General features: G+C 41.2%; 1 protein-coding gene across 6 annotated transcripts in view; it reads right to left on the bottom strand.

Annotated features, from left to right (window-relative positions):
* The window catches only part of RASGRF2 (Ras protein specific guanine nucleotide releasing factor 2), a 192,888-nt gene extending 171,901 nt beyond the window's left edge, over window positions 1–20,987 (bottom strand). For 4 of the 6 annotated variants that reach the window (XM_036020479.1, XM_028532107.2, XM_036020482.1 and 1 more), the window contains exon 1: window positions 20,326–20,987. In XM_036020479.1, coding sequence (XP_035876372.1) covers window positions 20,326–20,613 — 288 coding nt within the window. In that variant the 5' untranslated portion in view covers window positions 20,614–20,987. The remainder of the gene's footprint in view (window positions 1–20,325) is intronic. The other 2 variants (XM_036020481.1, XM_036020483.1) reach the window with 1 other exon arrangement.
* Window positions 20,988–24,269: the final 3,282 nt, after the last annotated feature.

The raw sequence follows: 24,269 nt of genomic DNA, 5'->3' as shown, positions 1-24,269 counted from the left end.
ATTTTAGAGGAAAAAAATCACTGGCCATCACAATTGTTGTGACGTGGAGAACCCAGGGTGGATCTCAGAATATTTTCAAATAAGAAGAACTTTATTTTTTTAGGTAGTACAAACTTCTTTACTCCTACCAAAGACTACTTACCTTATTATTAGAACCATTTGTTTACAATACGTGACTAATCTGGGGGTAAATACTTTTTTTACCTAACATCTCCTACTATATGACAACAGAATCTATTTTTATGAACTCCTGTGCCACAGAAATATGTTCACTTAGAGTTTTGAAATTGTCTTTTTTCCAAGGAGCTATTTCTTACATAGTTATTAAATGATTAAATAATTGTTCTAATTAATTACACAAGTTGATTACAGAAATTAGGACATATAAGTAGGCATTTTACACCCTTGGTCCCTGCAGCTCCCTGTGCCAGCCCACCCTGGTTCTAGAACAGACTACCAAGTAAGGGCAGAGTAACAGAGAAATCTGCATGGTAAAAGTTCTAAGAAATCCTGTCACGAAGAAATCCTCTTCACTTTGGGTAACTCAGATTCTTCATACACTTTTTTTGGTGTGAAGCCATTTTAACGAATAACCAACACCAAGGCACCCACATGGATATTCCTCAGAACACACGGGTCACTTTGAGAAACAGTGCTCTAAGCTAATTTTGTAAAGTTCTGTCTGATATCAGGAAAAGTCCCTCCCAGAAAACCTTGCTAATGACAGAGCCCAATTCCTAGATTCCTCGTCAGACCCCCGTGTTTCCTTACTCCAATGTCCCCAAACACCCTGCCAGGTTATCTTTTCGGCCCACCCCGCTGCCCCCTCCCCGCACTGCAGTCCCCCCAAGTCTCCCCTGCCTCACAGGCCGATGAATAGAGTCGCTTTGTCTGCCTTTCCGGTCTTGCCCAAACGCTACTTCCAACTAGAACCTAAATACCCACAACTTAAACCAAAATGAGTTTAGCTCTTCCTTCTTCTTACCAGTTAAACGTGGTTCCTCTGTGAAGGACCAAGGCCCTCGACTGTTCCTGCAACCCTCCTTGGCAGAACGTCAGAAAGGTCCTTGTCTCCTGAACATGCACAGCCTCCACAAAGCCTCACACATGACCAGAGAACTCCTTAAATGCACACCGTCATCTCCTCCACAGACGGGCACTTTCAGGACCGCACAGAGTGAACCTTGAACTCCTTCCATCAGCCTCAGGACAGTGCTTTCCAGCAAATGCTCAAAACCCGCCTAGTGAGTCAACGAGGACTGAAATGCCAGGGCTCTGATGAAGGGGCTCCACTTATAAGCGCATTCAGGCCGCCTCACAAGCACCAGAGATGAGGGTATACATTCGAGCCATCACAGGCAGGAAAGCCACACTCAGACCCAGCCTGAGCTATCCTTTGGGGGCATGGGCCGTATCACTGTGTGCTCCACTGTTGGTGAGTTCACCCATGGCCAAACTTCTGCTTCTTTTTAGAACACACATAATTGTTAACACACAGTTGCTTTCTAAAGAAAAATTTAATACACTGTAATTTTCTCATTGAAACTAGATGCTTTACTTTAAAAAAAATACTTTTTAGCATGAAAAAGGAATTGTGTGGGATGCCCTCTAAAGAAGAGGTCGATTACTAAAGCACCACAACACACACACACATTCCCACAAAGATGAACTCACAAGCCTCAGCCACAACGAACAACAACCCTTGTTGTGTGAAAGCCCCTCCCCTCTGCGTGGTACCACACAGACTGCTGAGCATGCCAGTTAAGAGACTAACCAGCACTTTGTAAATTTTTTCAAAGCTATCAGGAAGTACAGGTACCATAATTTCCAAAGCAAATTATGACCCCATGTCCTGAAAACCGAAATGCTCCTATGGGACTATAGAGTAGAACATTTTAATTCAAGATTGTCCTGGAAAGCTTGGAACCCATGCTCTGGTATCAATTAAGCAGAGACAAGCCAAATAATATTAAGAATAACAACCAGTCTTAATGAAACCTAAAATGGAAGACTTTTCACTTCTTAACAGCAGCTGGGTAAGTAACCAGTGCTGGTGTTTTGGGACTACAGTACGTGGTTGGTAGTCACACACATAGCTCCAAAACTTTAAGTGACGTTCTGACAACTGTACAAAGAGATTACAAAGGATCCAGCCAGCAAATGCTTGCCTGGATTTGACTTTAATGTCATTAATGGCAGTCCCAAGGAATCTGGGAACTGGGGTCACAGGAGGTAGGGTACATACACTCTCTGGAAGCACCCCACGTCACTGGCCAGCAGGCTGCCATGTGACCCCAGTCAATGGGCTCACAACGCCAATGGGCTCTCTTCCCGTACAATGACTGAGTCTCCAAACAAACCTGCCTTCCAGGACCCTAAAATAATCTTCAAGAGAAACATTTTGCCTTAACATCAGTTAGAAAGACCATTTATTGAAATGCACAGAAGGTAAAGAAGTTCAGTGGTCTTCTTTCAGGAGTTCTGACTGTGACCAAAATTTCAGTGGAAAGAATGACCGTAAGCCCAAGGAGGCAAGGCAGCTGTTAGCAACATTAAAAATAGGAAAGAATGAGCATCCTTTCCCAGTATCCTAAACCCAGGAGGGTTTAGTTGTTTTGTTTTGTCCTTTTTAAATCACAAAAGGTAACATAATCAAATTTAAGGATGGGCTAAAATTCCCAAACACTCAGATTTGCCATTCTCTAACCACAATGGAAGAATATGAAAAGGGAAAACCCACTGCCAAAAAAGTAGACAATATTGTAGTTGTAGCAAGAGGCAGCACTTTGAATTTTGGTGGCCAAAGGTCTTGTGGCCCAAGGGGATGGCAGGAAAAGATAAAAACCAATCACAGTACAGATCAGCTGGTACTAACACCTGCCATCTTTCGAAGCAGATTTTCAGAGGCGGCACTTCAAAAGCTAAGCACTGAGTTTTCCTTCTCACAGGACCATGATCTTCCCTGTACTTATATTTAATTATTATCAAAGGGCAAATGCCCTTAAAATACAATGTGGTGCAGACACCCATATACCTCTATGCTCTTACAAACACACACAGAGCAAAGAGCTTTGAAAACACAAATAAATGCCAAGTGTCTTAGTCTGGAAGCCACCACTTTTCTTTCTACAATGGTATTGTAAAATGCAACATAAATTAGTAAAAATTTTTAGGCAAAGAACTACCTCATCGATTAAATGTGCACACTGATTGAAAACATCCTAATTTCAGAAAATGGAAAGCAGTATAATCCAAGTGTATTTAAAGTTGATGAAATGTGGCCAGGCTCCGCACTTGCAGCTCGCGCGTGCACACGGAGCTCATTGACGGCGGCCCAGGCACTCCGACGGCCTGCCATCAGAACAAACCCGACCCCAGGCGAGCAGACTCCACCAGAAAACACTCCCACTCTGCTTTATGTCCAGAAATCAGACCGCCACGTTTGGCCATATTTATTTCTGTGTTTTATTCACAAATGCGATTGTACTTTCATTCCAGAAACTTGCATTTATGTTGAGTTTTCAACCAGTTACAAAACTACCTTGAAATGTAAGTGGGGTATTTATTAGAGAGAATGGTGTTTTTTATTACCCTTTTCATGGTGGTTAAAAAGATGCCCCTCACTTCCCACTTTTCTGTTTGTTCATTTTTTTCTGATCTGCCTCCACCTGCCCTGACAGTTTATTCCTAAACACCATCCCCGTGTTGACTGCAGCATTATTTACAACAGTAGAGCAAAACTTTACAGTATGAAAACAACCCAAACATCCAACAGTAGGAGGATAATCATTTTACATCTTTGGGATAGAAAGAATGTTGTGCAGTCATTTAAAATAATTTTTCAAAGAATATTTACTGGCAAGTAAAATGATTATAATGTTCAATAAAAAAGTCAGGATCCAAAACTCTACCTGCACTATGATCCCAAGCATGCCCCTTTAAAAATATCTATTATGCGTACACACAAAAAAATCCTGAAAGGGAGTCCTCCAACAATCCAATACATAGTTTTCCCTCAGGGATTGCATTTCAGATTTTAATTTTCTTATTTTATAGTTCTCTATGATCTTCAAATTTTACACACAAAAAAATCTTTTTTTAGAATGATTTAAATTTTAATAAGGTGTCTAAAAAGTTAGAAATTGTAAAAGAAAAACAATTAGCAGTTATTAAGAAAGCAAATGGATGAAGTATATGAAAGCATTTTAAAAGCTAAATAGAATTATACACATATTATTATTTCATTTTAAAATAGTAATAACAATTACTGTTATTTAATTTCCATTGCACCTGCATAAAAATAGAAGATTGGATGCTAGTTAGGGCAGAGGTTTATTGGGGTTTATGAGCTAGTGTTTGACACACCTAGACAGAATCAAGATTCCAAACCTCAGTCCTTGACACTCAATCATTTATAAACAGACAAGGTCTTCTTTTAATCCCTTAACAAATATCCAAGAAATTACATAGTGCCTTAGCTTTTCTTTCAAAAACCTGGAATAAAGTGCAGGTATTCTGATGGGTGCCTCTTTGGGCTACAACGGTGCCAGAACCGATCACTTCTACATCTAATGTATGGGATCAAAAAATATATACTACCTGTATCCAGTCACTGGTTTCCTTTTTAAGATATAATTGATGAATAACATTGTGTAAGTTTACATTGTACAAAGAAGGTGATGATTTGATACACTATCTGTTGTGAAATGGTAACTCCGATAAGGGTTAGTTAACAAAGCCATCACTTCACATTGTTACCATTTTGTGTGTGTGTGTGTGTGTGTGTGTGTGTGTCGCAAAAATATTTAAGAGCTACTCTCTTAGCAAATATCAAGTACACAATACAGTATTGTTAACTATAGTCACCCCTCTGCCCATTAGATCCCAGAAATATTACTTTAATACATTTTTAAAAACTGCTTTTAAAAATATTCTGTTAACAACATAGTTTATACCAAAAGGGAGAAAAATGAGTAAACTGGATTTATTTACTTTTCAGTATACATTTTAAACTCCCTGTAAAAAAACAAAGTAATGAACTTTCAAAGCACAAAATCAAGTTACCTACATTTTGCTTCTGAATAAATTACTTATTAATTTCACTTTAGTTTTTTGATATGTAAAATTTTATTTATTTTTTTACCATGTTTTTATTTTTTATTGTTGTTCAAGTACAGTTGCCTTCATTTTCCCAGCACCACTTTCCCCTGCCCCGCCCACCCTCACCTTCCACCCAGAAGGACCTATACAACAGAAAAGATTTAAATGACAAAGAAAAATCCCTCCACTGATCTATTCTTTTATATTTTCCTTCACCTAGTAAAGGTAATCTTCCAACTATTTTTTAAGGAATTTGTCATCTACTAAATAGTCTCCATAGAGTTTTGAAAACGTGCACTCATGAAAGATGCTTACAAACTAGGCAGGGAAGCTAGCTGGTTCCTGAAATGAACCATCAAAGTGAACAGAATACACATCTGTAGTAACCAACTTTTCAACTGATCTGCTGTTTAAATCTCCCTCATTTACATGAAAAAAATGTAATTGTAAAGTATTTAAAATAACAGTTTTGTAGCATTCTAGTTTACAAAACACTTCTCACTTAGATTGCCTCCATTAACTTAATACTCTCACTTTCTGTATGACGTAGGAATTATCATGCTCGTTTCCACATGAGAAAATGCATAAGCCTGACAATCCACGGCTGTTAACAATGGATCCAGAACTTGAATTCGGGAACTGAACCTCAGTATACTGGGCATTCTGCACCATCCAACCGGACGGAATGCCCGGGCAGGTGAGCAGGAAGGGGGAGGGTCTCGGCTCAACCTGGCATGCTGAAAGTGAACTTTTATCATAGTGCTCACAGCAGGAAATAACAGCTAAGGCACGACAATCACAGGATGCTACTCTTCAACCCTTTGACTCCACAGTTCCAGAGACACAGGTGAAATTGCCAACAAAACAAATACCAGAAGACACTTCGGCTCAGCACAGAAAGACATCTACATGGACGGCACAGGTTGCCAGTATCGTTCTCAGCGGCCTGATGTTTCGGACGGCAGTATTCTCCACTCTGGACCAGAGAAGACTGCAACCTGCTTAGGCCTAGTGGCCATAAAGTGGTGGCATAAATCAAGACACTGGGACATTTTCTCAGTCATGACCCACACATAGCACAGGCAAGGTCTGAAACAGCAGGGGTCGCTGTGTCTTCAGTGCTGGGCCCCTCACAGCTTGGCCAGACACCAAGAAGGAAGCCCGCACTGGAAGTCAGTAGCTTGGGAGAAAGTCGGAGGGCTCTGCAGAAAGACTGACTGGTCTTCCAAGCCCCACTGTCTACCATGTCCCCACTCTTAGACCCTCAGCACAGGTTCAAGCACACAGACATCATGGAGGTTGTGAGGGCTGGTTCTAATGCTTCCCTTAGATGAATAAAGGCCCACAGATTTGCTTTGTTTACTTATTTTCATGAGTGTGGGGTTATTTTCATGAAATAATAACTTGTCTTATGGACTTCATGGAGCCGGCCAGATCGGACTGAGAAGTTTTCCACTCAAACTGCAAATGTACCAAGACGAAGATGAAGGAGACTGAAAACAAAAGATTTAACCCCTTGGTTAAGAGAGGAAAGCTGTATTTGGTTAAGCTATGTTTCTAGCTCCTAGGTACGGGCCAAGCTCAACAAAAGCTAAGTTGCTAAACTGGGCTGTACTGTTATTGTCACTGATTAAAGGTTTACCCTAGGTAATAGCTAACCCACTTTAAGCCTCAGTATCCTTACCTGCAAAACGAAAAAGACACTGACATCTCAGTGTGATCATAAAGATTAAATGAGATAATATATGTCAACTGCTTGGCCCTTTAACCCCAAATCACCACTCAATAAATGGTAGATCTCATAATTAGGCAAACAAAACAATGATCATAAAAAGCTAACAAGTTACTCCCTGGTGAGTGGCTCAGTTGGTTAGAGTGTCATCCCATACACCAAAGGGTTGTGGGTTTGATCTGGGTCAGGGCACACACCTAGGCTGCAGGTTCAATCCCTGCTCAGGAGCATAAAGGAAGCAACCAATTGGTATTTCTCTCTCACATAGAGTTTCCCTCTCTCCCTCCACTTCCTCTCTCTCTCAAATCATTAAAAATATCCTCAGGTAAGGATTTTTTAAAAATGTAACAAGTTAGTATCCTACATGGAATAGTCTAATTTTATTTTGTTTTACTTTCTAAGAAAAAACGAATGACTTATGCCTGGAGAAAGTTGACTGCTTTAAATTAAATGCTCATTAACTAAGAGGACAGACTAAATAAACAGATGATAGATGCTCATCAACTAAGATAGATATATACATATGTACATATATACATACATAGGAGGGGGACCCCAAAGAAACCAGAATGTATTCACCTTCAAAGTACTCTCCATCTGGTGCAACACACCTACCAAGGCGTTTTTTCCACTGCTCAGAACAGTTTTTGAACTTGTCAACTTTAATGCTTTTCAGTGCCCCTGAAGTTTTTTGTTTTACCTCTTCCACATCGGCAAAAACTTTCCCTTTAAGGATGTTTTCTCAAGGGAAACAAAAAAAACAGCACTCAGACTGAGATCGGGTGAACAGGGAGAGTGGAGCACAGGGTCATGCCATTTTTGGTCAAAAACTGCTGAACACTCAGCACGGTATGGGCAGGTGTGCTTGTAAGTCTCCCAGCATGAAATGAGCAAAAGTGTTGAGACTTCAAAAAAAATTCACTGAAACCCATCACAGCCTCTCACAGCAACACCAGCTGGTACAGAGATACAGATGGGTTCCTAGAACACTCACCTAGCGGGGAAAGTCTGTACTGCTAGGGACCCACCCTCCAGAAGATAGTTCCGGCTTTTTGGGTTCCCCTATCTATAGATAGATAGGCATCAGATGAGAAAACTATCTAAAAGGAAAGTTTAAACTAAAACCACTGTGTAAGGAATTAAATGGAACTTACACATTAGTACCCTCAAAATATACCTCATCACTTAGTAGTAGGATAAAAATAAAGATCTATAAAAATCATAGGAATATAAAATCATATTCTTGCTTTACTGTGTTCAAAACACCATATTCAAAGATGTTCAGAATTAAATTGATAAAATAAGGATTAGTTGTGATTTGACTTCTGAAGTATTTTATCATTACTGAACTAGAAGTAACTAACAGATAAATTTCCAGGAAAAAAAAAAGAGAAAGAAACAATATAACTCTTCCCTGTTTGGAAGAAGTTCCACTCATTTTTTGTCTCACTATCAAAACTCACTCTTAAGTGGTAATGGCCAAGTAGCTGGTTATAGACCCTCCCTTTAACCCAGCCAACATCACCTGGCCATGCATTCACTAACACCAATTAGAAAAGCTGGATACAACACACAAAAATAGTCCATTTGAAAGCATCAGTGAGCTCACAAGACAGCCAGAACCTAAGAAGTAAAGATGCCTTAGAGAAGAAAAGTAAACTAGTAAGTCTGACAGACTTGGAAGTTGTTCCTCTCAAGGAATTTGCCAATTTCCACGTGGTGGAGAGCCAAGAGGCTGAGCAGAATGCAGCAGCAAAGAGGCTGCGTGTTGAGTTAGTTTACTCACCAGTGTTGAGTTTTTAGCAGTCTCATGGAGCTGGAGAGAGACCAAGTGGGAAGGGGATTTTTGTAAACACTCAGAATTCCAGTTAAGACCCTGGAAAGGCTATACTTTAGAAATTAGGGCAAAGTGGAAACAGACAAATTCTCACAAATCCTGCAACCTAGCTTTCAGCAGCTTAATCCCAGAATTGATTAACATAAAATAACCCCATCCTAATGCCTGCAAGAAAGCAAAGTGAATTCTCTCCGATGGAAAAATATCATGCAGAGCATCAGATTATCTCTTCGATTTGTCATACACAATGTCCAGCATTCTAACAAAACTACAGGGCATGCAGGTAACTCGTAGCTTACTGTTGAGTCCTTGTCAAAACCAACCCATGAAAACCTTATAACTCTCCAGCCAGAAATTCCCATTTTAGGATGAATCAACTCAGACTCAAGAACTAACAAAGTAGGAAGAGTCAAACCTTGCTTGTGAAATGGAAAAATGTATTCAAGAACATAATTGATCTGTGTTCAGCAGTACCTCGGCCTTACATTAAAAACAAAAATAGCAAGCATCCCTCTGGAGGGAACTTTATGTGCTCAGCTGCCTGGAGCAAAGCCACCAACTCAATGGGGCCCTCAATTCACAGAGATTCCCTAAATGTCTAGGCCTGTCCCCCTGATGATTTGGCTAAGCTGAAACTTAAGCGTCACCCGCTGGAGTCCTTTGGCTATTCAGCCTCAGTGCCAACTGTGCAGAAGCAAAAGCAGAAGTGGTTGCAGGGGGCAAAACTGAAACTTCAGGAATGTTGCCAACGACATAGCTGTTTGGTCTACACTTGGAAAACTACAGACTGGCAGATTAAAGAGACCCTTCTTAGGAAACGTGAACCTAGGGGCAAACCACGACTCCTGGCTGAACTGGCTGGAACACTCACACAGATGCCCATGGGAAGGGGTGGTTCTCTGCGGGAACCAATTGGAATGAAGCTGCTGATGGAGCCTGACTCTGTGTCCAATGCAGAGGCTGCCGTGGCAGGGCAGACTTGTGACTCTAGACAAAAGTTGACCTGTTTGTCTCACAGTGGGAGAGACCGAGTCACAAGGTGGGGGAAAGCAGGTACCCCTCCCCACTCCTGGCAGATTGGCCGCATCAGACCTCTGAACCCCTTTCAGGGTTATCACTGCTGCCTCACCACTGTCCATACTTCTTCAGGTTACTGTCAGCTATTTCCAGCCACATCATTGTGGCCCTTGAAACTAACCTGTGTCCTCAACAATGGACTGATTCTCCAACGGTCTCTCCCTCACTCCCTCCTGGTCCAATTCAGTAAGGTAGTTTGATCACAAAACACAGGTATCCTGAGAAAGGGGTCATTCCTTCTTGACCACTTCCTGGGTAATGATCAGGACAAAGTGGGGGAGGGTTATAGGGCATTGTAGAGACACATTTCGAGACTGAGGATTCTGTCTTGACCACTGCTGGAAATGAAGCATTATTCCCTCCCTAACCGCACCTCCCAGGCCAGCCTGGTTGGCACACCCTCCAGGTGGCAGCATAGCTGAGAGGGGATGTCAGGGATTCAAACTTAATTCTGATTAAGTTTTACAAAAGCACCCTTGCCCCTCTTGGACCTGACCCTTCCAGGTGAAAGGTGTAGGTGTGAGTAGGAGATGGGAGTGGGGGGTAGGGCAGGGAAGTGAAGTGAGATTACTGGAATAGGACACTCAGATTTTGTGAATAATCATGCTATGAAAATTCTTGTGCAAGTCTTTTGGTCTTTTGGTGCATATTACATGTATGCATTTCTAGAAGAACAGCAACACTTAATCCTGGGGAGGGAACAGCTCAGACCCCAGGAAGTATGAGATGGGGAAGAACCTTATGATCTTTTGTCCTTTGGAACTAACCCTGGAGCCTTCCCCCGGAGGGAAAACACCCCAGGTGACAAACCAAAGCAGCAGCAAGGCACTCCTGCACTTACTGCTGAGCCCTTTGTGATCACTGAGATTGCTTTGACTGCCGAACAGCAGGGGAGCACCCCAGCCACCACACCCTGCATGAGGAGCCCCTCCAGATGCTGTCCCCATCCCCGTGTCTCCTTCATGCGCACACGGGCATCAGAAAGAAAAACAGACAGCTTACCCTACATTAAAGCTTTCAACAGCTGTTCATCAAAAGACACCTTTAAGGGAGTAGAAAGGCAAACCAGAGTAGGAGAAAATATTTGCAATGCATATAACTGACAAAAGACTCATGTTTTCATATATATTAGATGAACAATATGAAATTTTTATATTCAATCATTTTTGATGTACAAAATGGCAATTCATATAGTTTTACTTAACATTAAATACTTCTACAGATCAATAAGACCAGACAGCTCAATAAAAAATGGACAAAGGGTTGAACAAGCACTTTGAAACAGTCAAATGGTCAATAAACACTTCAAAAGGTGCTCTACCTCATTATCAAAGAAACGAAAACTGAAAGAAGATACTACTATACACTCATGAGAATGCTTAAAACTAAAGAGATGGATACCAAATGTTGGCAAGGATGTAAAGCAACTGGAATTTTTACACACTGCTGTGAGAACACACATTGACATAACTGTTTTAGAAGACTGTTTAGCAGTAATTACCGAATATTTGTATGTCCTATGAACCAACAATTCCATTGCTGGGTATAGACTTGACAGAAACTTATGTTCACAAAAATATTTGTACAAGAATTTCCACAGCCGTACTGTACTCAACAGCCTCCAATCGGAAACGATCCGGATGTCCATCAGACAGCAGGTAAAGAATGGGTATGGAAATAGTATGGTCATCCAGGGAAATACTACAAAGGAATGTAACAGAATGAACTGCAACACCCAACAACGTGGATGAATCGCAAAACCATGATGCTAAGGGAAAGAAGCCTGACACGAGAGCACTTACTGCATGACTCCACGCTTAAGTTCAAAACCAGACCAACCCAACCACTAATGTTAGACACAAAGGCAGCAGCTACCCATGGTGAGGAGCAGGGAAGAGAGACAGATACAAGGTTAGTTTCTGGAGGGCTGATCACGTCCATTGCTGGATCTGGGTGTTACTTACAAAAACACTTTTGCTTTGTGAAAAGTCACCAAGTGGCACACTTACGTGTACTTTTCTGTATGTATGCTATCCTCTGAAAAAAAATGGGTTTATATTTAATTTGCTGTTAACAGAACAATGTTCAAGTAATGTTTGAATATTCAAATATTAAAAAGTAAAACAAATATGACCATGAACCCTAAACAATACAAGAGGCCAAACAGAGCCAGAAGATAGGAATTGTATTGTTGGAAAGATCTTAAACTGGTAAAGTGAGGGTGCAAAACTGCTACTGAAGGAACAGAATGTGGCTTATAATGAATAAATTTAGTGTGCTGAAAAGAATATTAATGAGCCTGTAGATGTGTCAATAATAATGTCTATCACACCCACCAAACTTCCCATACAGCTCCCTTCTCCACAGCCCCTGATGTCTCTGGCAGCCAGTCCATGGACTGGTCAAAATGTAAACTGAGCCAATCAGATTCTTTCACAGAAATAAGAACCTGAATACATTGAGTACATAAGAGATGCTTCCGTGAGAAGTAAAACAGAAAAGAGCAGAGAGTAAGAGGCTGCAACTCGTTGGTTCAGCATGATGAGGGGCAGCCTGCAGTTAGGGAAAGCAGATGCTGCAAGGAAACAGAAGCAGTGAGGAGCCAGAGAGGCTTGAACACGCCAAAACACAGGTCAGCCAGTACCGACACCCTCAGAACAGCAGGGTCACAGTAAAAGCGGAGTGAGACTCACCCTCACACTGCTTCAAATATTCCCACTGTCCCTCACCACACAGAGAGGTGACTGTAATTCAAGACAACTTGAGTTTGTATATCTCCCTTGCAATCAAAAGGGCCTAAAGCAAATAATCATATGACAGAAACAACTAACTCTAGAAAAGTTTAGCAACACTAGAAAAAACAACACTTGAATAATAAAGCCATAGTAATTGCCTTAAAATAACATTGACAAGCTGCTGGGGCTCAGCATTGATTTTGAAAGATGGGTGAAACGTTGGTTTATGGCTGATGTCCTGACTGTTGCAAAACCGTGTAAAATCCTGAGAAGAACCGTCAATGGCGTCAGAGGCGGAAGCACCCTTCTCCACTCCAACCCAGTCATCCCAGCTGCACAGCTGCGAGAGCTGGTGAGTGGACTTCCAAGAAGAAAAGAGGACCCTCAGGAAGGGAAGCCCTGGTAACGTACTTTCCCTGTGAGGTAGGACAGATCGTGAAAACAGCTCTACACCACCACGATCATGATTAAACAATTGATTTCAAATGTCTTTCCTTTAGGATTTAATGGGCCAGAACTTATTTAAAAGTGAATTCCACCACCTTTATGACTGAACAACTACCGTCTTAAGTTTTTTCCTTTATAGTGATATCAAAGAAAAAAGGATACAAGCATTATAATAGCATATTTTCAAACAGAAACATTACAAACTCTTTCCAAGATCATTCTTTTCAGAGCCACGTCGAGTACAATCTTCGGTGCCAATCAAGGGCCACGCCAAAAGGAAAAACGTTTTTCTGTATGAGAGAGATAATGTGATATCTGAGACTTGCTTTAAAATAGTCTAAAAAATGCGTGGAGGGAAACAGAAATAAAAAGAAAGCAGAAAGTTGATTGTTGAAGCTAGATGATGGGTATATGAGTGTTCACTATTTGTGTGTGTTAAAATACAAATATTTTTTAAAGAGAAAGAAAAAAAATACTCCCTGAGTGACCCCAGAAATGAAAATAAAAAGAAGTGAAAGAAGAATTATATTAGAAAGGTGTAATGAAAACACCAGCTGACAAGTGTTCTGACTGTTCCTGCGGCAGGGCCCTTGGGAAGGCCCTTGGGAAGAGGTCGATGTGGACTATTATTGCCTATGAGCCCTGCAACAACTCGATGATATGGGTCACGACCTCCGACTTACAGGTAGGGGTCCAGGCTTAGAAAGAGAAACTGCTCAACATCATATTCGTACCTGGTAAGTACCTGAGTCAAGACTGAAAGCCCTGCAGTTTAACTCCTCAACTGAACCATACACAATACCACCATCGGAACTGGAAACTGATATTCTTGAAGTTAAAAGAAAGTAAATTCTTAACTGGATATGAGCCATCTCTTATTCCTAGGCATCACCGTCGTGACTCCACTGGTAATGAGTTCTGATGCTACCCAATGAAGCGTAGGCCAGGCTACCAGCTCCCTGTTCCCACAGAGCTGACCCCCAGGAACCTACCTTCTAGTCAGCCCTCCATCTGACAGCACTGACCCCTCTGTTTAAGCTAGTCCCACAAGTGGCATGCGCTGATAAGTACACTCAGGAAATGAATCAAGCACCGTCTAAATTAAATCAGACAATGATAAAATAAAACATTTCAGGAACCTGAAAAGAATGCAAAGCACCGTAACCGGAGTCCCTCGGATCCCTGCTGCCTCCGTCATCACAAGTCCCAGCAATGTCACACTGGTGAGTGTGGGAAGAGGTAGTGAGAGCAACTGTGGCCTACGTTTAAAAATAAAGCACTAAAGGGTCAATAAATTTTATCTTTAAGTGTTGCTTTTATTACCACTTTTTTATTTGTAGCTTCTCCAATCACGAGAATTCTAACTTTCATTCACTTTCTCTACTCTCTACTCTGATACTGTTAAGTTACACTTACATGGGCCTTCCAACCTTCTCGTTTCTTCCCTTACAGTCGGAAAGGAAAAGAAGTATTATTTAAATAAACACAGATCAACTCAACTTTTTTTTTTTGCCATCTCACTAGAAGTGTATTTGGGGAATTTTGCATTCACTATGGGGAAGTTTAGGAAAAATAATTTGGGTCTTTATTTTTCATTGAATCATGTTTTTTCAAGTGCCAATAAAAAGGAAAACTGAGAACATGTGCTTTTCTGCATCTCTGTTCCACCTACTGACACCAATGTTTTCTCAAATAAAAAAAAAAGAAAAACAAAAACCTGCCACTCTTTTTTCCCTAAATATACACACAATTATATTTAAATTTCTTGGGCAAAAATGCTAAAATATGTCCTTTGATGGAGCCAAAATAAGGTATTTATAATTTCTCAATCAGCTAATATTTTTAAATCACACCAACTGAAATGTAATGAATAATTTCAGAATAATGATTAGTGTTTTTGAAATAATGGCCAAATGTTATAAAATAACCAAACATTTACCACAGTGCTACACTGATACCTAATACATATACTTGCTAGTTTTATTTAAGTAGTAACTAAGATTTACTGTATACGGTCTTAAACTAAGGTAAACTAACTTCAGAGAGGAATTTATACTGTGAATAATTTCACAGAATCATTGTACATCTTTAGTCCTGAAAACTAAAGCTGCCCACCCTGGCCGGGTTGCTTAGCTGGTTGGAGCGGGGTCCCCACACTCCCCAGCTGCAGGCTGGGCCCCGGTCAGGCCACATACGAGAGTCAATCAGTGCATGCACCAATAGGTGGAACAACAAAAATCATGTTTCCCTCTCTCTCTCCTCCCCTTCTTCTCTCTCTAAAAATCAATAATTAAAACAATAAACCAGAAGCTACCCAAGTTGTAAACAGATTGGATTTACAACTCACATCTTGAAATGCTAACAATATAAATAAATATCTATATATTCCACCATACAGAATTTCATAATAAATATTTAAGGTTTAATGATAGAAGATAAACTCAGTAAACAGACACATTTATCCTTCTTACAGAAAAAAGTGAGCAGGCATAAAAACACAAAGCTACTTTAAAATTTGAAAATTAGGGTTTTTTTCCTCTTAAGTATTTTATTTTTTATGCTATTACAGTTGTCCCAATTTTCCCCCCTTTGTCCTCCTCCACCCACCCTGCCCCTCACTCCCACAGTCAGTCCCCTCCTGCTCATCTGCATCCGTGGGCCGTGCACATAAGACCCGAGTGTACCCATATGTTTTACCAATCTGGCTTATCTCATCACAAAATAACCTTAAAGACTAAGTTTTTGTATTCCACAAAATTAAAATTATATTGACAGTAGAAGGCAAATTTATTGGAAAATATGTACGAAATCAAATTTAAAATACAATCTGCTTTAAGCAAGGCAGTGCAGTATCAACAATTGTTATAAGAAACTATTAGTAAATTAAATTTAAAAAAATAAACTATTAGCACTGGCTTACTAAAACCAGAAACACTAGGTTACCATATTTGCTTTAGGACATATCATTACCCAATAAAAAGAATATATCTCTATCTTTTAATTCTTGAAAGTTGGAAAGATTATGTTATCACATTACAAATAGTTCCCATCATTTAACAGTGCATTTAGCTCTCACTTGTTAAAACCCACAGAAAATACTTATCACAATAAAATTGTGTTTTTATGTATATCTGTCACATCAAAGATGGATTTTTCTATGTTAAATTCGTAATAAACACAATAATATAAATAATAAGGTTTACTGTAGCCAAAATTAAAGTAACTAAATTTTGCTAATCCATAAATTATTTTTCTTCATTTAAGTTTAAATGCAAGCATGGTTACTAAGTTCCAGTAATAAATCACTTTCTTCTCTAAATTATATTTTCCAACTTTTTATTTATAAGATTTAGCAAATATTTTATTACACTTCTATTTGCTCAACCATTGCTATGATTGAAAAGAAAATACTGAGTTGTTATCAACTGAACAACGTGAACGAGAATGAAAAACCACATTCCCCACTCTCCACCAATATTTCAGGGTTAGCATGCTCTGCCTAATTCGATAAAATGATTAAAATCTTCTGCTTGTGGTCTAGGGAGGAAGGTTTAAGTGACTGGCTTATAATAAAGTGACAGGGGGAAATCACAGAGCCTTTAATCCCTCTAAAATTAAATCAACATGTTTAATTCAGCACAAACATGATAAGTATCTACTACTTTAAACCTCCAGAACTAATGAGATAATTCCCCCCGAAAAAAACAACTGAAATCAGGCTGAAGAGACACTTAACATTACCGGAAAACTAAGGATAAAGATAGCTTTGTTCTTGTCCATCTCTCCTGCTAGCAGGCAAGACAGACAGTGCCACTTAAACAGACTGACAGTCGCGCACTGTCACCCTACGGGCAAATATTGTTAAAGGTCCCTAAAGAAGTAAACGAATGCCTGCCATGTAAACTTGTTCATTTAAGCATAAGTCCCATTTTTCTTTGAAAATGTAGTGGTCTACTATTGTATTTCTCAAGAACGCAACTGCCCTTTAAACAGTTTTCAAAAGGAAAATAAGAATAACCAAAAATTGATTCACCTACTACAACCCCAAGCCCCCTCCCACCCAGATCTGAGATCTCTGAATGTCAGTGGATTTAAATGGTCTCGTTAGCAAGGCAATCTTCAAGGTTACTCGGTCTTCCTATCAGTCTTCAGTAAGATTTTGATTATCTCCCAAGAAATCTGTGAACCTCAGTGTTAGCATGGGTAAAAATGAAGAAAAAAAAAAAATACTACCAGCCTCCAAGAACTGAAAGGGAAGTTCAAATTAAATGGGATACTGGAGGATAATACTGAGCCTGGCACACATAAAGTACTTACTAACTGTGAATTCCCTCCTTTCTTAAATACCTTCACCTGGAATGAAAGGGAAGTTTTTCATTCTCCATAAATGGAGCACTCTTAGAAAGAAGGACCAACAACACACATTTCTGAAAAAAGGAACACCACTTAAAATGTTGTTAACTAAACTCATTTTAACTACATCACCTTAACTATCACTAAGAAGTAGCCACCAAGGAAGGTTGACAAGAAAGCCTTACAGTCTCCCAATGACATACCGAAGTGACATCTGGGGACACGATGGGAATAAATGGGGCAATCCAAACATTCCTTCAACCCAGGCACATTTGGAAAGTGAAAAACACCTTTTCTTTTTCTTCTTGAATGGAAACAGTTTAAGAAAAAGCAGTTCAAAAAAATAATAATTTTTCTTTTGTCAGTTAACTCTGAGTTATTAGATGAACCAACTCAATGAGTGTTTTTTTTCTTATAACTTACTTAAAAACACAATTAATTAGAATTTAAAAATTATTTGAAAGAATAGAATTTAACCTTGCATCCTCTACACAGCCAAAAAGCTCACCCTGTCTGTTATATACTTGGAAACAGATGTCATTATTAGAAAGCAACTTGGAAACCATCTTAGCCAAACCCTTAATTTTTACATATGAAGAAACAGAGCTCATTAACAGAAGAGGAAAAAAAAGAGACGACATTAAGAAATTTGCCTAAAGAAGTCGCATAGAAACCTGGTGGGGGAAACCCACTCTGCCTCCCTAAGTCCCATTTCAAGCCCAAACCTTCACCTATGTTTACGAGAGCGATGGAGATATTACGTGGAAAGCTTCAGAAGCATTCTGGGGAAAGTGGGCCTAAGGATGGCCCCTGCTCGGTGCCTTACATCGGCCCTCCACCTCCGGGTTTCACAAGGTCCCGCAGTCTAGGTGATGAGATGGAGTGAGCACATGAGCAACACAAGTCAACTGACAGGGAACCAACTGCTCAAACTGTAGATTGAAGGTAGATTCTTGTTTCTTATAGTCACAGTTTCATTTTAATTCTTCAAACACACCCAGAGAGGCAGTGGTAGAGAAAAGCACCAATCTGCTAAACTAACCCAAGTCACAGAAGCATGCCTAAGAGAAGACAAAATTACAGATTTCCTAATTCAACTCCTAATCCATTTGTATGGCTTGTCCTCTTCATCTCAGTGTTTCTACGAACACCAAAGGTTCTCATTTCTAACTTTTTAAAGAGTAGAAAATGATTGAGAAGTACTCATAACTTGTGTGATAAACAGAGAAATTTTTTTCTTCAGCTGATCTGTTGAGGACTGCCATCAGAAAGTGGCGTAAAAGTCACACAATCTGGAGGATGTTTATGTTTCTTTGTCAAAGTGCAGAGTGAAGAAAACTGTCCTGAAGATGAGAGCTCAGATGAGAATTCAGGTATTTTCAAGTAGAAAAAAGTTGGTTTTCATATAATAGTAGCTAAAAGACAGCCATATAAGTTGCAACAAGAAACAACTCCCCATCCCCAGATGAGAAAAATAAATAAAAGTGGTTTTCTCCTGATATTGGTATAAATACAAGGAGAAAACATAATTTGAAATTAAGTCAATGATATATATTCAGAGTAATGTAAAGGACCCTATTTTATTTTAGATATAACAACACTTCAAGGACTTTCAGTTTTGGCTCCTGGGGCCTTGGAACATACACCTTTAAATAAATCTCAGCAGTAAGAAAAAAAAAAATAGATCCTAAAAAAAAAAAATCTGTTTCCTCAAAACCCTTCTCCTGCTCTCCATTTAAATTCTGCAATGCATGTCTTGAAATTTAAATTCATATTTCCAGTAACCATATCTACAAAACTGGAAATCAGCTTTTCAAATACCCACAACACACTCTTAAAACCAAAGGGCAAGTTTTTAAAATTTCAGATTTATAAGCGTTGTAACAAGTCAAATTAGTTAAGTCTGTTCATGGTTTATAGTGAAACCAAAGTGAAAAAAAATGGAACTTCTGGTCGATCTAGTGTAAACTCTTAATTTTGCACATCCTTACAAGAGCACCAAGGGGTTAGGTAGGCATCTTACTCATCATCCCACCGCTAGCGCCTCCCACAGCCACCCTCGCTGGTTTGCAGTAGAAGCTGTTTAGTCTGACTTGCACGGAAAATTCGGCTGCGAAATATTTTTATGCAACAGCAGAGACAATCAGCCTCTTTTCTCCCCCAAGGTGGAGATCTAGAAGCGAAGTAAGAATTTGAGAGCATAAAATTAGTCTGCTTTAACTTTAATAACCAAATGGTAATTGAAAAAAATACAAATTTCGCATTTGCAGGAATGAGGCGCGAGAGTTACTAAATGTAGAGGGTTTTTTCCTCCCTGAGTAGCAAAACTAATAAAATTACGACCCAGAATAAAAAGGTCACATTCGTTTTCAAAGCACTCATTTAAAAGTACAACAGTGAAACGGTCTTTTGAAACACCCACACGTTTAAACATAGCAAAAATGTGGTACCAAATACTAATCCTGAGGGAACTAGATACACATTCCCCTTCGTAATTAGACACAGCAGGTCAAATGTTAGCAAGGTAAACTGACATAATCCACAAAGACAGGTTGAAACTGCACAACAGAAAGTGCCTGTCTGTCCTGGGAGCTCCGTTTGTTCCTGGCGTAGCCAGCGATCAAACAACTGCAGGCAAAGAACCTACCGCACCAGCCGGGTAAGGGAGAAACCTAACTTTCCCAAATAAGTTAGTTCGGTCTTGCGGTTCTAAATTCAACAGGTGTTAACACCCGTCACCACGCTAAAGCCTTCCCGAAAGTCTGGAGAAGCAAAGGGTGGTTGGTAATGGAGCTGAAAAGCCCCGACCGCTGTCAGGATCAAGCCCTGCGCCCTTCCCCAGCGATTTCACGGCGCGGGGGAGAAGGAGGGATGGATGGAGATGGGGAAGCGCGCGAAGATATCTTGCCTTTAAGGCCACAAGGGAACCTCAGGTCTGGAGCATGGACTCCGCGTTCTGTCAAGCCCTAGACCTCTGGGGTTAGAAGAGTTAGCGAGTGCGGCGGCCGCAGGATGGAAGACTGGGAAAGGAGGGCGCACGGTACCTGCTTGTCCAGCGCGTCCCGGGCCCCGCCCGGCCCGGCCCCGGCCCTGGGCGGCGCGGGCACCCGCTCGCAGCTGCAGCCCTCCAAGAGGTACATGCCCGCCGGGCGGCTGCTCTGCTCGCCCTCGAAGTAGAAGAGCACATTCTGGTAGAGGGCGAACCACTTCTCGTGCCAGCGGCTTGCCTCTGCTGCCTTCTTGCTCAGGAAGCCGCGCTTGGTGCCCTCCTTGCGGGCCAGGAAGGCCAGGTAGAGGGCGTGCCCCTCGTTGTAGCGCACGCTCTTCTGCATGGTGAGGACGCGGGGGACTCACCCCTGTCTCAAGGCCATCTCCTGGCCGTCTCCCCCCAGGGCGTGCCCGCCCGCTTGGGTCCAGGCTGGCAAAGGGCGCCCCCTTTCCTGCTGCTTCGCACAGGGCACCCCCGCCGACCTCCGGGACGCGCAGGTCCGAGGGGCGCCCGGCTGCGTCCAGGCGCTTTCTCCGAGACCGCCGGTTTCCTAGCGAAGCGAAGCTCCTGGAGCCCCCGACGCCCGTGCGGAGAATGGCTCAGCGAGGGCACCCTAGAGCCTCCGGCTGCTTCGCCCAAAGTTGCGGGAGCTGGAGACACCGCCGCGGGCTGGGGAGGCGCGACGCGTGGCAGCCTGAGCAGGACTGTCCTCGGGCAACTAGCTCCGGGAGACAGAAGGTAAAACGTCACGTGGGAGATCAGCTGTAATCGGCTTGGAAACCGACTTAAAGGGCAAAGTCGGCACAGCGACGGTGACGGTGCAGCTCGCTCACCCCGGCTTGTGTCCCTCCCTCGTCCGCCCAGCTCCGGCCGCTGCCTCTGCGCCCGCGCCAGTGGGGCGGATCGAGGGGAGGTGGAGGCGCGTGGGGACAACACACACCCGCTCCCACGCGCGCTGGCACACACACACAACATACACAGAGATGCGCACACACTGCACAGTCACAACGCACAAATGCTTGCGTTTGCACAATTACACATACAACGCTCACACAAACAATACACATACACACATACACACAACTAGTCACAACACATATATCCACAAATATTCACATTCGCAAAAAAACTCACAATACCTGCACAGAAAAGTATGCATTCACATATATACAAATACAACCACAAAGTGCACTCCTACACACAAAAATATAAACTCATATACAATACACACTTGCACAGGCAACTACACACTCACACACGGATATGCTTATCCAAATACACATTTACACACAAAAACCATACTCTCATACACACACCCGAATTCAAACATGCACACAAAATGGACAGAGACACACATTCACATTCAACACACCCAAACATAACTCATACAAGGTACACACAAATACACACCAATACACATTTTTGTTCACACAGTCATGCACACTCACACGGGCAAACACACACTCAGGCAAATAATTATATACAAACACAATAAACATAAACACACATACACACCTGGACACAGATACACAAACATTTGCTCAAAAATACACACAAGCCCTGGCTGGTGTGGCTCAGTGGATTGAGCGCCCGCCTGTGAACCAAACGGTCAGAGGTTCATTTCCCAGCCAGGGGACATGCCTGGGTTGCAGGCCAGGTCTCCAGTAGGGGCTGAGTGAGAGGCAACCACACACTGATGTTTCTCTCCCTCTCTTTCTCCCTCCCTTCCCCCTGTCTAAAAATAAATGAATACAATATTTTTTAAAAATGCACACAAGTATATACTCATAGACAAAAACTCACAAACATATGAATACATATTCGTGTGAATTCGTACACTTTCCACACACACTCATACATACAACACACACATCTGCCACATCCAGGCACTCACACTCATCCATGAATGTGTTTGCATGGCAGTGAGTGGAGTCGCAAGGTGCTTTGTGTAATGGCCACCCTGACTTTTCCCTAAGTACTCACACTATGGTACTTAAAACAAGAATGAAGGTTAATGAGTGCAGCACCCTACCTGATTCCCAGGAAGGTATCAAATGCCATAGGCCTTGTAAGGGGAGGAAAAATTATTTTTCTTTTATCCTTCTCTCTTCTTCTGGCTGGTCAAAAAATTAAATTGACATGAGACCCATTAGCAGGAGAAAATAACCAGATTTATTGCATATGTATATATGGGGGTTACTTATGAATGTGAAACCCAGAAAAATCTGGCAGTCAAGGCTTCTCAGCTATATTGAGCTAAGTAGGAGGGAGTGAGGGTTGTGGTTTGGGACTTCAAAGGGCAGGCAAACAAATCCCAGGAAGATGAAAAGAGTTAATGTTTAGTAAACAAGTGCTTGTTGGACCATTTTGAAACAATGGGATACTGAGAAGATTTTGATGAAATGGGCCTTGCTAGGTTCCTCCCTGTCATACACTAATCCATATTAAACTATACTTATCTATGACAGCGATATCTCAGGATTTTGGTAAAAGAAACTAAAATTTCAGCATAGAGTTTCAACCAGGAAAAAAAATGCCCAAACAAGGGAGACTTCAGCCCCTGACGGAGTCTATCCCCAGAGGCCGAGCTGCCCTAGGCTCACTCTACACCCTTGCTAGGACGGAATTCATTTGATTAACAAATCTTGCAGGTACAGCCAAGAAACCTAGGCCCCGCTATTATAAAATGTGCGTGGAGGAGAAATGATGTGCCCAGCAGCTGTGGGAGAAAGCTAGTGAAAACCCCAGGGAAATCCAGTATTTGATTCTGCTGTGGACCCTTTTTATTTCCCCTATTCACTTATTATAAAAATAATTTGCCATGAAGTGTTTATTGTTAAAAATAAGAAATAATAAAATTCTTTTCTGGGCCACGAATCTGTGACAATACACCTGTCTTGTATGACTAGTTGTGTGTTCATAAATTGGTAGCCCGGGGGTCTGCTGGTTTTGTAAGTGCTGTTTTTACAGAAAATTTTAACTCTGCCTCACTGAGCAGCTGAGTGTTTTTGCCTTAAAAAAAAACATTTTACAAAAAAACTATCACTATTAAAAACTATATAATAGAGAAATTGCCATTTGAAATTACCATGAGAACAGTGATTATTTCTCTTTACATATTTTTAAATGTCCAAGAGACAGTGCTGTACTAATTTGGGTTTAACCAGCTGGGTTGTTCTTTAGAAGAGACAAGTTTAGAGACAATTAGTAAATGTGGACAAGGTTTTGAGACAGATTCTAGATGCAGAAGAGATGGCAAGTGCCTCCAAGGGCCTTTTATTTCCTTCTCTGTGGTCCAATCCCAGCTCTGAGAACCATAAGCAAGTTGACACCTGCTTAATTGATGAGCTCCATTTTGGAGAGGAAACCATTAAGAGTGTGAATTCACTCAAAAACAATTTTGCAATAAGTATTCAAAGATTCTAACCACTTGTTTTTTCGGAAGTGAAACATTCTTTTCCCCAATAAGCAATATCTATAGTATGAAGGCTAATTTCAGTGCTGACTCATCCTTTCTTCCTACCCAAATGTCCTTTTGATTTGAACCACAGGAATCATTCTTCTCAGCCTCTTATCTGTCATCACTTCCTACCGGTAAAATGTTGGTGGCCATCATATGACCCCTCACAGGGACAGAAGGTAACCTATTTCCTCTGAAATTTGGCTGGTGACCATTGTGGGTTTTAATTATGGAAATTCACTGTGAGACCTACTTATTGATCATGGGTTTATGTCCTCAACACAATATTTAGGTGACATAGAAGAAAGACATTGAGAAAAGACCCCACCTCTGCTCCCTGTTTGTTCAGTCTATTAGGAATAGGATTTCATGTTTAAGTGCTGCTTCTCACCAGACTGTCTGCTTCTCCAAGGCAGGGCCGTCTCCTTAATCCTTGCAGCACCCAGTAGGAGAATGTATATGCAATAGGCACACAAATGATGCATAGCTATTTCCTAAATTAATTTAATATTTGGTGATTGAATTGTTAAAGAGGGCAT

This window comes from Phyllostomus discolor, chromosome 3 (genome assembly GCF_004126475.2).
Source record: "Phyllostomus discolor isolate MPI-MPIP mPhyDis1 chromosome 3, mPhyDis1.pri.v3, whole genome shotgun sequence".
NCBI classification, from domain to species: domain Eukaryota; kingdom Metazoa; phylum Chordata; class Mammalia; order Chiroptera; family Phyllostomidae; genus Phyllostomus; species Phyllostomus discolor.
This window is presented reverse-complemented; position numbering and strand designations above follow the sequence as displayed.